The sequence below is a fragment of the Pocillopora damicornis genome, chromosome 12, assembly GCF_964200805.1.
Source record: "Pocillopora damicornis chromosome 12, jaPocDami1.2, whole genome shotgun sequence".
In the NCBI taxonomy this organism is placed as follows: Eukaryota; Metazoa; Cnidaria; class Anthozoa; order Scleractinia; family Pocilloporidae; genus Pocillopora; species Pocillopora damicornis.
The window spans coordinates 1,226,932-1,242,441 of record NC_142681.1 but is presented as its reverse complement, the minus strand read 5'-3'; the positions used below and the strand labels follow the sequence as shown (position 1 = coordinate 1,242,441).

General features: G+C 37.9%; 2 protein-coding genes across 4 annotated transcripts in view; both read right to left on the bottom strand.

The window, feature by feature from the left end:
• The window catches only part of LOC113676695 (protein decapentaplegic), a 7,374-nt gene extending 3,126 nt beyond the window's left edge, over nt 1-4,248 (bottom strand). Inside the window, exons 1-3 of one of the 2 annotated variants that reach the window (XM_089189168.1) lie at nt 4,192-4,248; nt 2,847-3,047; nt 128-557 (exon numbers count right to left, since the gene is read on the bottom strand). In XM_089189168.1, the coding sequence (XP_089045294.1) occupies nt 128-557; nt 2,847-2,958 (542 nt within the window). In that variant the 5' untranslated portion in view covers nt 2,959-3,047; nt 4,192-4,248. Of the gene's footprint in view, nt 1-127; nt 558-2,846; nt 3,298-4,191 lie in introns of those variants that run through there. The other variant, XM_027193383.2, reaches the window with a different exon arrangement.
• Nucleotides 4,249-5,036: 788 nt separating this feature from the next.
• Nucleotides 5,037-13,010, bottom strand: LOC113676699 (cytosolic phospholipase A2). Of its 2 annotated transcripts, none has more exons than XM_089189166.1 (16): nt 12,791-13,010; nt 11,420-11,497; nt 10,945-11,023; nt 10,505-10,654; nt 10,167-10,285; nt 9,968-10,005; nt 9,696-9,834; nt 9,252-9,388; nt 8,949-9,171; nt 8,498-8,615; nt 8,270-8,407; nt 7,877-7,972; nt 7,251-7,589; nt 6,665-6,858; nt 6,184-6,373; nt 5,037-5,826 (listed from the first exon to the last, which is right to left on the bottom strand). In XM_089189166.1, the coding sequence occupies exons 1-16, from the start codon at nt 12,821-12,823 to the stop codon at nt 5,612-5,614; spliced, it is 2,286 nt and encodes a 761-aa protein (XP_089045292.1). In that variant the 5' UTR covers nt 12,824-13,010; the 3' UTR covers nt 5,037-5,611. The 2 variants fall into 2 exon arrangements, with proteins under 2 accessions (XP_089045292.1, XP_089045293.1); XM_089189167.1 differs by lacking the exon at nt 12,791-13,010 and adding an exon at nt 12,101-12,179 and having other exon boundaries at nt 11,420-11,499.
• Nucleotides 13,011-15,510: the final 2,500 nt, after the last annotated feature.

The following is a 15,510-nucleotide window of genomic DNA, read 5'->3' as shown; positions in this document are numbered from 1 at the left end:
GTATTACCTGAGTATCTCAGAGTTCCAGCCATACCCACCCCCTCTCCCCCTTTCTAGACGGCCATTCTATGGGAAATATGGGAATAAAATAGAAGTCACAACGATAAATTTAGCAAATGTTAACAACCGTTTCTGAGAAAATGAAGTGTCCTCTTCTTCTGTCTTGGACTGTGTTCGCACCAGTAACAGTGGTCTACCATACTCTCCTGCACTAGTATCATTAAATATCACTCCGAAGGAAGCTTCATCCATAGCTTGGTCTCCCTGCAAACTGATGTAGACTCCATGATTCAGATGAGGGGAGCTAATCCATCGCTTCACCAAGGAGTGGGCAGGGAACGAAATAGACTTCAAACCTCCCCCCTGAATCTTGACTGAATACACAGGTTTGCAGTCAAACTGATCGAACAGAATAAGGTGACCACTCCAGAAGAGGGGTGGGATAGGACCAATGCGTAGTTCAACTGTCACTAGAATCTCGGCTGATTGAACTATTTTGTTGGTATGAATTTGAGAGGAACTCAGATTGAAGATAATTCCTTTGTTTCCAGGGAGGCCTGCGTACAAAAATTAAAAGAAGTTTTAAGGAGACATTGGAAACTGAATAAAAAATTCGTTTGACGCTGAAGAAGATTCTCCTAAATAATTTGAAACATCTTCATCTGAAGTTAATTAGTTGGTCACGTTAGTGATACACTTTTTTAAACTTTCTTAGATAACAATTTGATAGCGCATATCACGGACAAAACTGAAAAAAACTAATATTTTTGGACTGAGGACTCACTGATTTCCAATGAGGGTTAAATTTATCTTTTACGCGTTACAATTAAAACTTCAATCAAACCTAGTCTTTCACGTCTATATTTGTGGCATCTTTATCAATGTTTTCGTTTCGACTTTCTCACCCGCCATTTTGAATACTTATGCGAAATGCCGCTGTACGTTTGTTCCCAGACTCAATTCCCGTGCATTACACTGACCTCTCACTTTTACAAAAAACATCACAGTGAGGTCGGTCACGAAACTGTGTTTTTCCAACATTAAATAAACCTTGCGCCGGAGTCAGAGAGTAAGGGCAAAATATTTCCGGCGTATTCCTTAAATCCTTTTAACACCTGCCTTCTGTTCAGCTGCTTGGACGGAACTTAAGATTCCAGTTGAAACGTTCCATTTGGAAGGTGTTGCGTGTATTTCCAAAAATAAATGGGTTAATAGCTTTTTGTACCCTTTCGGGTCTATTCCGGAAGTCTGGGTAATGATGTTTCGTGGCAGTAGCCTAAGCAATGAAACAGAATGACACGCAACGAACACGAACCTTACACGATGGCATGTGATATTATCGTAAAAATTTTCCAAACCGGAAATTGTGAAGAAAGTTGAGCCCAGCTAGACGAAAACAGGAACTGGATAGAGATCAGTGAATCTTTTTTTGGCGGCGATAAAAGCAAAGATATAGGCTGTATCACTGACTGACTGAGGATCGGACTATAGGTTTGATTAATAGGCACTTTCGTAAACAATAAGGTTAATTAAACTGATTGCTTCGAAAATATTACTAGAACAAAGTACTCAAAAAAGGCGTGTTACTCTACACCGTAGTTCCGTTTTTTTTTCTTCTTCCTTTTTTTTAGATACGGGAGGGTCAGAGTTAAATTCCCCTCATGCTGACCTTTTGCGAGCTAATTCTTTCTTCAAAAATAGACGAGGTACTTTGTGCTCCGGTGTTTAATTTTTGTTTCTATAAATGGTGACAACTATTAGTTCTTCCTTCCTATCGTCATCCATTGCATTATCAATGGGAATCGGCGCAAAAATTACTCCATAGTTCACGGCGCGTCGGAATCATAATTTTTTATCAATTTCAGTTCCTTTGCGCGACGAATTACGCAACGAATCAAGGACTACTCGACGTCCATTTTAAATGCTGAACGATGCGCGAAAATTAGTTCGTGACTGAAAACACTGAGGTGATCTGCTGCTTTTTTAGTAGGATCTGATTTCGTGGGATTAGTATTTCTTATTTACTCGTGGGATAATGTTTATGTCTCTGAAATAAGGTAACTAACGAGGGGCAACAATTGTTTAGTTTTAGGCGAGTATCGAGACCAGATACTCCAAGTGCGATGCGAGCATAGGAACGTGCTTTACTCGAGAGCTGAAAACTGCTACGCCAAACTTAAGTCCTAATAAACTATAAAAGTGTTAAAGTGTTAAAGCGAAATGAACGGAAAGAGGAGGGTACTCTGGGCGAGCTTAGGCGAGCTCTTTCTTTGCGGATCTGGGACTCTCACCCAACGCTAAAGTATTGAACAAAATCTTTGTAACAGTCTTCACGAGACACCAGTGTGCAAGGTGACGACTTACACTCACTAACAGTGTTACGAAGAAGACATATGACACTGAAAAACTTCAAGAACGAGTTTAGCTGTTATGTAATTATTATTCTTCAAGGTATTGTCCGCGCTTCCGTAGTGCAAGTTTCATCGAACGACGTAGAGAAGAAATGTGTGTCGTAAACTTCTCTGAGTACAGTTAATATAGAATTCCTTTTCCTTCTAACCAACGCGAATTCCGATGGCATATAAATCGAATTCGTGATATGGGAGAAAACAGAAGAGAGAAACAAGGAAGTGGAGGCGGCTTCAAACGTCGTTCAGTTTATTTCTCGAACCTAAATTTTAAAGCAAAGTTGGATTTGGATGGTCAAACTGGAAGACTGCTAAAATTTTATCATCTTACCCAAGGTTTTTTTCGGATTCTAAACGCAAGAGAAGCTTTACTTAACATGCTAATTACGTTGAACGTATGTTAAACTGACTATTTGAAATTAGATTACAAACACTTACCTTTCCCGACGTAACAATAGAATGTATCAGGCCTCTCGGAATTTCTTCCAACATGCTGATTTTGTTTGGCATACTTGCGGTACAACCTCATCAAAGCTGCAGGTACATCCATTGAAGTCAAAATCTTTTTGCTTTGGGAATGGCTATGAGGAGCATTCTGGAATATTTCACTAAATCCAATTCCCGTTGAAACGTTGTTTCCTAGAGAAAATAGAGGAGCCGTTGTGAAGATAAACACCGCCATGAAAAGACAGCAAGCAAACATGATGCCCGGAGGAGAGAAAACAGTGAGATGTTGCCTTGAACGGAAACTACTTCAAACGAATACGAAATGTTCAGTATAGTTCACCGAACACGAGCTGTTTCGTCAGTTTACAGGTCACCCGATTTACATGCCAATCTACATGTCAATATTATTACAACTGCCATTTTTCAGGCACTCATATCAGAATGAAACCTCCCTTTGACGTGACTTTTGGGTGTAAACACCCTACATATCTGATGTTACTTGATGACGGGGCGAGAGTCCCCGGATTTGAAATAGTCATTAACTTCTTGTATAAAACTTATCAAACGAGAAAACAAATCTCTTAACATTCAGGTAAAACAGAACATTAATTTTGGCTACTCAGCCGAAAATCACTTATTTCAGCCAATCAGCTGATCAAAACAATGAACTTTTGATTTGACAAAAGTTTGTTTTGGTATTTAAAATGCAAGTGTTATTGTAAAATGTCATGTTGCTTCGATAGTAAGCACATAATTTCACATACATCACTTATCAACTTTATGGTCTTTCCGAAGCAAATTAAAAAAAAAGACCCCAACGACGCTCATAAAGAAAAACTAACTTGAAAAAAAATTAGTGGAGAAACACTTCCTAATGTCAGAATCCCAAGAGAAACATAAGCGAATGGTGAAGCGCATGAAATACATCTTAACCGAGTTTGAGGTCCGTACTTGAGTTGCGGACCAGTTTTTCCCCTCGTAATTATGGCCCAAGCGAGAAGCGCGGGCCATAAATCCGAAAAAACGAGGTTTCGTACCTTACTGTACGGATCTTGAAAATGAGGTGAATAAGATATTTATTATGTCTCTGCGTTCAAATAGGTGAGGGAATGGGGGGTTCAATTCAATCAAACTTAAAAATTAAGCGGGCCGTAATGTGAAATAAGGCACGTTAAATCGACCAATCATGGCGCACGTACTAAACGAGAGATGAAATGATATATTATAACATAGCGTGCGTGCTTGCCCCATATAAGTCTGATTGAGCCGCTACGAACAAAACCTTTATTTACGCACGCCTGTACGTAAATAAGATAACGCGAGCATTTTTTTTAACCTGGCTTCAGAGTTTCCGTCCTGTTTAGCTGCAGTGCAGTTTTCCTTCTTTACGAAAAACCGGCGAAGAACTGCCCAATTTTTCTATCGGCATCGACCTTTTAGCTCCTGATTCAACAAGCAACAAAAATAAAGCCGAAAAAAACTCGTAAGTTGCACGATTCGCAATTAAATTTGTCGGAAGACCAGCTGCAGCAAATGCGGGTCTTTGACTTTTAAAACACTTTTTAGTGACACTTGAGTTCATTTGGCTTTGATCTTCTCCATTTTCCCCGTAAATTTTAAGCTTAAATTTTGAGATCAAATGTTGTCACTTAAACCAAAGTATAAAATGTAGCGTGTTTTTGACCAGCCAATAGGGACGTTTGTTTACCTTTTTTTCTTTTTTTTTGGGTGGGGGGGGGGGGTGAGAATTTTGCACTCTATCACAATAAAAGGCTTCTTCGCGCAGATCCTTGTTGTCGCTCTGTTATAAAAGAATTCGCTCATGCTTTTAGCTGTGCGTATTTCGAGTTATGGATGCACTTGGGAAGTTAGGAGGGCACTCAAAAAGCTAGAATTTACGCATTTTTCGTGCCCTCCAAACTTCCCGCGTGCATCCCTAACTCGATATACCCACGCTAAGCATGAGCAAATTCTTAATTACACCGCAGCATATAACCTGGAACTGGGCCATAAGCTGCTGATTATGACTATTGTGTAAGGTTATAATTAAGTCGAGAATTATCACGGTTTTAAAGTCTTTTATTTACATTCGCTAACGCTACTTCAAATAAATAATACATTTAAATATATATATATCTATATATATATATATATCTATATATATATATATATTACGTCATATTTCAAATAAATTCTTTATAATAATTAAAAATTCATCAAATCTTTCTTATCGTACATATTAATAGAAAACGTAATAAATTAATTGTTAAACTTGATTTATATTTAAGCGAAAATGAATCTGTCCATTTTAAAAAGAATTTTTCGACGTTCACAGTAGTTTGTGTCTTGAACTCGGACAAAATTTCTTGATTACAAACTTTAACTAGTGAACGCATGTTAATTGAGTGAGTTATCCGTTGTAAAATCAAATGTATGAAAACTTAGTTTCTCTTTTTTTTTCTAAAGAACTGTAAATGTTGCTAGACATTTTCAATTTCTTCCTTACATCTTATTTCCCATGTAAAATCTGCAAGCAACGCAGATCGTGCCTCTCTCTGATTGCATTAAGTACACATAGTTAAAATCTCCACGATGGGTCACCACTCTTTGCAGACAATGAAATGTAAAAAAATAACGAAAGACTCTACGCAGAAAAAATTCTGGTATGTAATCCCCATTCCTCTCCAATTCGTCATGAGTATCCGGGACTTTGCACCGCACTCAAGACATCTGGGATCCATTGAGACTTCGGTAGGTCACTGGATGAGTGTTTGTTTTCTCTGCACACATTCCACCATGGCATCCTTTATAAGCTGTTCGTTGATTGCCGTGTTAAACTCAACTAAGCCACTGAGCCGATCAAAGATGTCGTGCGAATACTTTAAGTTAAAGGTACTGAACCGTTTGTTGGGATCGTTGAATATTGGAAAATCACCAGCTTTCTGTTCCTCCTTAGTAGTTCGAGGGACTCCTTTGAAAGGAGATTATAATAAAATGATATTGAGGGTTTTTTTCTTCAAAATAAAAAATATCATTTCGTTGTAATTACACTAATAAAGTTAAATAAGTAGAGATGTACTGAGGGCCTATTTTTTCTAAGAAATTCCGGAGCCTTCTGTATCTCAGGAAGATTTACCCCTACTCATCAAATTCTAGAGCGCATTTTTATTGAGAGTTGTAAGACCAAAACCAAAGTTATCACAATGACCAATCAGAAGGCGGAGAAAATCATTAAAGGAAGCCGATGAAGGCGCAAAGTAAAATCAAGCAAACTGCCTTCAGCACGGGAAAAAAAGTGACCTAGTAACGGCTAATTTGAGTTTCTGACCTGGTCTCACAAAGTCTCTGTAAGTCTTGTTTACAAGGACAAAGTGAAGTATAATTGGACACTCGGGGTTTGTAGGATCTTTGAACACGTAACATTCCTTCCATCCGTCTCTGTCAAACTGTTCGTCTGCGTCAATTGGCGGGAAAAGGAGCCCGTTTCGTTTAGCCCAGTCTTCCGCTAATTTGATATTCTGAGGAAATGAAGGAAATGCTTAAATTTAGTAGAAATTCAAGTGAGCAACAAAAGCCATACGCATAAGATATTCGTCTTTTGGCCAAGTAAGAAGCAGGACACATTTTTAACTAAGCTAAGAGGTTTGCAACTACGATTCAAAACAGATTTTCTAATGACAGGCAAGTTCGAACAGTATGCACTGAGAATGCAGTTCTTAATCGGTAATATGACGATCTCAGATGAGATGGCCAATATCTATGACTGGACACACGCACCTTAAGTACAAAGAGAGACTTTTTTTTTTTACCTTAAATGGCCTTTCCTCGTCAGACTCTCTGGCGCTGAAATCAAATGACAGAATAAGATCAACGGACCTCTGTTTCCTCAGAAGGGGTGGGTAGGGTGAATTAAACATCAGTCCTGCATCGATGAGTTCCATTCGTTTTCTCTTCAAGTTATCTTTTCCAAAGAGACACTGTGTTGCTGCTCCGTCTGTGTACTCTGGAAAAACAAACGCATTTGTGTTGGTCTTTTCTTAGAAACTTAACAAAACTAAGGACTAAAATGAAGTTTTTTTCACCAGGTCAAAGCGGTCATAGAACATTACAAGTTCAACATTGGAAATGCGCACTGAAACCAAGCTTCCAAGAAATAGACAACAATAGCTTTTCTACAGACAACAGTTGCGCATATGAGAAATCAAAATGTGTCTCATTTCGTTTGAAGCACAACTGAAGTACGGGTAGTATGCATTTCATTGCATGAAAAGTGCGGTTGATATGAGCGTTTCTGCGTTTCTCAGCGTTCTACTTTTCTTTTCATTTTAATTGATCAACCTAAATTAATTGATTAACCATAATAATGATAAAGCTTTTTACAGTACAGATAAATACCTTTAGCTCCATTAAGCCCCAGGCCTCGAAGAAAGTTATGGACCAGCCCTGCTCTTTTTGACCGAGTTTGGAGACCTGGTAACTTCTCAAGTACATAATCTATCACTTTTCTACGGAACTCTTTCTTCTCCTTTTTCTGGTTTTTTGTCGCTTTGCCTTCCAACTTGTGGAGTTCTTCATCTGCTTCAACGTCTTTTTGTAGTTTGGCAATCAGAGAACTTCCAACATCAATTTTGTTTCTTTTCCCGCCAACGTCACCGACGCCTTTATCGACATCATCATCATTATCGTCATCATCATCATCGTTTTTGTTGTTCTTTTCAGAAAGAAACTGTCGCTCTGTCAAAAACAAACAAAGTGTTACTCTCCGTACGGATATCACTCCCTGTAGCTAACCTTTTCTTACTCTAAAAAAGACTTAAAAAATGCTACTTGATTTTATACATGCCTGGGTTCAGCTATTCAAAGAGTGGATAACGCTATCCAATGGATAAATCGCTATCAAGAGGATAAGTATTCACAAAACACATTGTGCAGTCCACCGCAATGGTAAAGCGTAAAACTGGATAAGAGGCGGTTAAGTGGTATTCTTTTGAGGGCCATGAAGTCAGTCATCCATAATTTACCTAATAGATGTTTCTCGTTATCTTGTTCCGTATTTATCTGCTTTTCTTGGTTCAGAACTCTCTGCAGCAGGATTGCGTAAAAACTTCCCCAGATTCCTAAACACAATAAACAACTTTAAATAAAATCACTGCATGTTGAAATCAATAAATACACTTAGAGCTTCATTTCCTTGTTTCACTCCATCTTCTGACTTATTTCTCTCCGAACTTACGCCTCGCGCATTGTGTTTTACATTCCGCGGACAACACAGTAACATGCTGTCTATGTGAGGTCTTTGTAGGGTGTGGCCTTTTGTGATTGGCATGATTGTCAATCAATGACCGGTTCACGAAATGCTGAGTTAACTTTTAACCCAAAAACTGTCAGAGAATGTGTTCCCCCACCCGCCATACCTTGCAAATAATAAAGTGGAGATTCAGGGAACTTCTCGATGAGTTTCCCACAAAAGAATTTACTTCCAAAAAGTTCTGTCTTCATAAAGGTGCCATACTTGTCCATTCCAATCTCGTAAGGGGTAAACTCCACCCATTCTAAGCAAAAAGAAACAAAAACTTAAAAAAAAAAGATCTAGAGTACATCCGAGGTTGATAAATGTCTTATTTCATGGTAAAATATCACACCTGCATATGACTGTGCTGATACATCTCTTTTCGAGTTAAGAGCAGTGTATATTGGCATGGGGACTGCTCCATTTGCAACCTTCTCTTGTTGATCACTTAGTTTTACAGAGTTCTTTTTCTGTGGAACAATTAAACAAATATATTTACTTGAATATCACAGATAAAGACGCATCTTAAAATAGAAAGGAAGTGAAGGTTACCATATCATCAATGGAAATAACAAGTGGAAGTGCCATTTAAGACAATTTAACTTCGACAAACGCTTTCCAAAAAGTTAATCATAGCTCTTAATGTTAAAGTTAATCGTAGCTCTTAACGTGATAAAATTTGTTCTTTTTTCGGGTTCCCGTTTGCTTTTCAAACCCATCGAGTAGATCATCTACCCTTCAAGAAGAACTGCTCAAACACAACACACAATCAATTAAGTAACCGTTGCTCAATTTGAACTTACAGGTCCTAAAAGGCTTTCTCCGACACAATGGCCATAAAAGTCTGTCAGACTAACAGGCTGTCCTTTCTTCCATTTTTCGGTGATATCTCTTACATATTGCATCACCCTCCGGGGAGTAAGTAACCACATGGGTCCCCACTGTAGTTGTTCTCTGACATTCTTCTGGGTCTCCATGGAGTCAATTTTCTCTCCCGCTGTTTGAGAGTATAACAACGATAAACCCCTGGAAATTCGGGGAAAAAAATTTTAATTAGATCTTTCAAATATTTCTTATGATTTGAATGGAAAACTTCGCTTACTTACCAAGCTGAACCGGATAAACCGGTTAAATAAGTGATGGAATCTAAAAGATCCATTTCATCAAGGGCGCGACAAGCCGCGCTGAAGCCTGTCGTGGCTCGGAAACCACCCCCTGAGCCAAGGACGGCTATTGTAGGAACCTGGTAAGGAATTGAGATGATCAGAACAAGGAAACCCTCTACAGTTTCCTAATTTTGGCCAAAATATGGTGACATTTCTAGTGAATTAGCAAAGGTAATGACTGCAATACTTTCTTATAACGCCACTTTTAATTTGGATGTGTACAGCTACTTCCGGTTGGATGGGGAAATATCATCAGGCAAAATGATAATTATATCTCCTGTTGAAGTCATATTATTCTCCCATTTTCACGCACACCCGGTAATATGGCTACTAATTTTCTTTATACATAAAAAATGATTGTTAATAACTCAGTTTTTCTCCTACCTCATCCATGTTTTGTGGCCCTTGTTCCCCCAACAATCTTTTCATGGCCTCAAATACGATAGCTTTTCTCTTTTCTCTGAATTCTTTCTCTTCATCGCAAAGTTCTGAACTGTAACGAAGATCAGCATACTCTCCAAATCTGAAACGAAACGAAACGAAATTATTAGGAAAGAGTCTTTATAAGAAAAAGGTAAGTGTGTGACTGATTAAATGAGGCGCGGGTGAACTACAAAATAAATTCTGACTCGTAACCGTAGATTTTAAATACTTACACTGTGGATGCCTCCAGGATAATGTCGACTTCAGAATACTACAAAGACGAAAATATGCGGAAATATTATTTGATGAAGAAAACGTTCAAAGCTCTTGACGTGTCTTCAAATGTCGATTAAGAAGGTAACTTTTACATTAGAACAGAGTCTGCTACAAATTCTCCATGGTGAAATAGATTCAGTTTAAACAAATTCGTACCTCTCCAAATTTTAGAGTTCTTCGCTCCGGTTTTCCCAGCTGTAAACTATTAAGCGGCAAGCAGACTGCACTACCTATTTGATCATCAGCATTGTAATCTTCATCCCATAAGGTAAGCTCTGAAATGAAGAAAAAAAAAATAGAATGCTACAGAGCAGTTTAGTTTAAGGTCGAGTTGGAATCAGAAACCTGTCGGTGAAGGAGTAATTGGGCCAAGAAAAATGATGACACTTTTGCAACGGAACACAAGAAGAGCCATTGACAATAATTTTCTTTTGATTGTCAAGTTAAATACTTATATTAATCTATTTATCTATCTATTTATTCTATTCACAAACCTAGAACATTGTTTTCTTCAGGATCAATATGAAAGACAAATGGTTCGTCTTTCCACTCGGGGTTCTTGTTGTTTGAAACGCATTTTGTTCGTTTGACAATTTCAGCTGACGAAGGGATTCTCATCATCAAATACGGATCTGGTGTATCGACTGTAAGGCAAAGCAAAAAAAAAGAGCGATAAGTAAATAAAACGAAAAAAAATTAGCAGGTATAACCAGCGAGGTAACATAAATACACTTAGGTTTGCACAGGCTCATAAGCCCAGTGCCGATTGCCGTTTGCATAAACTTGATAAAAATATCTCAAAAAAGAGAACTTACAAAGAAGACCAATAACTATTTTGTTAACACTCCTTTTTTGTTTTTAGTTTAGTTTTTTGTCTGTCTTTCGTGATATTTTTGCTGTAGAGCTGTGTTTTAATGAGTAAAGTTATACTCACTCCAGTCGTACCATCCTTGAGTTACGTTTCTGGCTCTTAAAACATCGACTTTCACTGCTATACATGATCTTGGAGAGGCCTAATGAAATGAATAAAAATTTAGTGAGTCTGTTGCTTTGAAAAATAACCTGTCTTCATTTCTCCAATTCTAAGTAGGTTAAGAGTTCAAACGATCTGCACTCTTTTTCTTGGTGGGCACATTCTTCAGTAATTACAATGCACACAAGACCTATTTTAAAGTGGGCAAAAATCAATGCATTTTGTTTTCAAAGGTGAATTTACGCAGTAGCCTTGCAAAACAATACCAGTCACGGAATCTGCTCTAAAATACTATCACAAAAAAATACAAAAAACAAAACAAGTCAAGAACAAAACCATAAGTAACCTTTGAAAAAAGTAATTGTAATTGTAATCCACTGACATCATTTCCCATGACATTTCCCATGACACGTTGTACATAATCAAATCAATTTACCTGCAAACTTTGAACTAACGCTGCAGTTTCTTGCACTTTATTACCCTGTATTTCATTCTTGAGAATCATTTTTTTACGCTGAAAGTCAAAAAATGTTCCAATAAGCACTTTATAGTTTGAGTCTACAAAAATTTCTACGTTTCAATCGCAGAAAACGATACAGAAAAGAAAATCTCGCGTGGATCACGTAAACTTGTTCGTTTTTAACGTGGAAAATCCGCCCACGCGTAACGCTCACACTGTTAGGTGGAGCAAAGCGGATATGACTCATCAATCGCCAGTTTGAAAACTTCCACGTCCCTGACTTTAACTGTTTACATCAGCAGCCTAACAACCATGAAATTCTGTCTAAAAGATACTGCTCAAAGATAACAGTCTTCAAACTTATCAAATCTACGTACCCAATTAACACCTTCCTGGAGGCTTCTTTCAAAACCATTTTTTACGTTACTGACTTCGCCTTTCGTTACTACCTTTGTATAAAATTCTCATTGCAATCGTTACGAAGACTTGATCAATAGTTTTACTATTGTTTCAATATTCCGACATAACTTTACGCTAAAAGGTTGGGCTCATAAATAGATATCAAAATTTCATCCCCGGACAAAGACGACTCAATTCTTTTAAAATTAAACTTTACACTAAATAGCCAACAAGTTAGCATATTTCGTTACCTTAGCTCACTTTTTTACTTTAATCCAAGCGTACCTTACTGTTTTTCCAATCTATGGATGCATCGATTGTGAACTTGAAGAGCTGAAGGTTCCTTTATATACGCTCTGAGCGCGAAGAACTTTAATAATATCTCTTTGACGTCATTCAGCAGAAGGCACGTAATTTTAAACGATTCCCTCAAACTCAGTGTGCGTGATTAATTACCCCTAAATGGCCTGGCTTTAGTCACACAAAACCACCTATCTTGAGTTTTGTCAGCTATAGCGGAAATTCTGTGACGAAATTTAAGTCAAATAGTTATGAAATGTGTTAACTCGTCGCTTGTTGCGGTGGCAACACGTTAATTGAAAATATTTCCTTAACTTTGTGGTCTTAAAAATTTCCGCTTCAAAGCTCAGTTGTAATCTTAGTTGACCCCTCACTTAACTTCAAATTGTTCGATCACGCGCAAATTTTTCTCGATACAGCCAATATCGTCGTGCTCAGAGTCGACGTTCTTGAGATAAGAAAGTATATCGAGCGGTTTGGTGTCTGTATCTTTGTTTCCGAAAACAATTCGCGGCATTTCAAAATACAAAACAGCACAAATATTAAGTCTCTTTTGAAATCAGAGCGATACCAGTGCAGTTGTCTGTTCTAAACTTATAATTGTAGATAGAACTTCCAGTATAAGCATTTGAACTATACTCAACAAACCTTTTGCTTAATTCCTTGTAAATTGAACAGCATTACGCTGAAACAATTACTTGTGTTGAATACTAAGTCCTATTACAAGTTCCTCTGGTATTGGCCTCACGAACAGGAAAGAAAACATCTCTTACTAAACGTTAATGAATCACGCAAGCGGAGGGCACTGAGGCCACTGAAGCATTCCAGTGGTCGTCCATACTGAAAGATTGCAATAAACGATACCTTTGTCCTTAGATCCCATAAAGGAAACGGGGGAGGGACAGGAAATGTTAGAAGCTTGAGTTTATTTTTCAGGCTTGAATTATCCGTGTCGATTTCTGACAATTCACTATAAATTTAGTTTTACAAAAAAGTCATTCGGCGAGAAGATTTTCATCAGTTTTAAGAGGCAAGCGAGGAGAAAAACAATCCATCAGTACTGTTTCTGCTCCTTGAAGTAAATACATAAAACTCGAATAATACCGAATACAGCGAAGGAATAAACCGATACGATGAAAATGCACACAAACTGGAAAAATTCATCGATAATGGCCCTGTGACGAAAACACCTCTGTCGAAAATATGCAAAGAATACGAAAGAGCCCCGTATTGAATGCATGCACTTTAATACCAGTAACTACGAGAATTATCGGCATAAAATAAACGTAACTTTAATAAATCGATGACGGTGCAATTTCGATGAGCATTTAATTAATCTGTATGTTTACAGACAGAGATCAATAACGTGTCATTTGCTTAATTGAAGTAAAATGCCGGCAAAGATGTACGTACCACTGTACCGAAAAATACAAAATATCTTTTAAATAATCTAACGTAGTACGCATAAAAACGATCAGCCAACCAGTGATAAAATAATTTATTTTTTTTACAAAAGTTTTGATTGCCATCCGTTCTTTCTGGATTGAAAAGATTTTAAAAAATGCTAGTAAAAGCGACGGGTGGACAAGAATGGATACCATATTTCATCTGGTCTCTTCAACCCCAAGACAACTGGCAGTAGTATGCTTAGGTTGTTTTACCTTTTGTGAAGAAACACCCAAAGAATTGCTCGGTGTAGAAAGATTGAAACACATACTAATTTGGAAGACATAACAAAGCAGACTAAGAAAGAATCGAGACAGTCTTAGAAAAATAATCGACCCAAAACGCTATAACTCTCTTTCCTTCTTACAAAATTTTACCGTTCATAAAGATTTTTTGTCTGAGATCGGAAATCGAAGAAAACAGGATGTACTTCCAGACGGTCTTTCACGGGTAATCATGATTTCCGTTCTTTGATAAATGGCACGGAATAACATTAGGAAAGGGTTCATCCAGAGCCGATCACATTTTAGTTCATAGAACGCAAAACTGTGAGCTCGATACGTGCAGTTCATAACTTTGACAAGTAATAAAGTCTGCTACTTGACCGCGGGGGCCCTAGCAATGGGTAACGAAGGAGCTGAGGAAAAATTGGACTTAAAATTAACAGAGAAAGGAAATGCCAGTAACTAAAACACTGTGACACAGAGTCTTCGACACACAAAAAACGAGGTATCAGTTACCACCAGTATAGTCAGTGTTCATAAAGTATGATTAAGTACTAAGACTTGATCAGTCCTCCTCAAAAAGTAGTGGTATTTAGAAAGTTCAGTAACAAGTATTGCTTTACTGCTGGTTTTTAACTACCTATACGTCATTGTATCAGGGTCAATGACCCACAACTGAATTAAATCATATTTCAGTGGATGCATCATTTACTAAAATAGCTTTTGTCGCTTTTGATAAAGAACGGAACCTATTAGAGATCCTACTCAGCCTAATTTGACAGCAGGCATTCACACATGAAATAGCCTGTTTCGCTGGTTTCTCACTTTGTCAAACCCTTTGCCTTTAAATATCGCAATTCTAGGAAACGACAGTGACTTAAGATTAAACAGTCGATAACATTGTCTACTTTCCCGTAGTGGAGTGATTCAAAGTCTCATTAATTGAAGAAACCCACATAACAATGGGCAGCACAGAAAAATGCAAAAACATAGCTGACAAGACAAACGAAATTAGCCAAAAAATAGAAAAAAGGGGGAAAGGTAGAGAAGGGAACGAACTGTGAAATGAAGCATAAAATTTGTCGGTTTGGGTGCTACAAACAAACTGCATCTTAGGTTATTTAAAGCCCGTTTTAAAACTAAGTACGTTTCATCGTCATCGAAAAAGAACGAGGAAGTAATAATGACTCATTGCCAAAAAATATCCACAAGTCGTAATAGAAGTAAACAAGTCACGGGATGCGGAATACGTATCTGCTGACTTTGAAGAAAAAAGGACAAGGGGTTTTTGTCTTTATTACTTCTGCTAGTTTATAGCACGTCTCATCAGTACTTCACATTCCCCCCCCCCCCCCCCCCCACTGTTCGTGGAAGAGCGTCCGAGCGTTTTCCAGCCGAGGTATTTTTTTTATCCTACGCTATAGAAAATTTAGTTAACAATTTTCAATAGTTCTTCCTTCTTTGATACACTCGTAACAGTTGCGAGTGTTACCAAACCATTCAGCGCGAGTCTTCTCGTTCACGCGTGGACGTGAAGCTTCGCGCTTCCCGTACACGCGGAATCATCTGGATTGGTTATCAAGCATATCATAAGGAGAGCAACAATAATATATGGAAATTTCTTGATTTTTCTAGCATTCCTAGTCATGCAAAACCTTGTCACGCCGTAAAGCTTTTTACGACAATCTGGTGCATTAC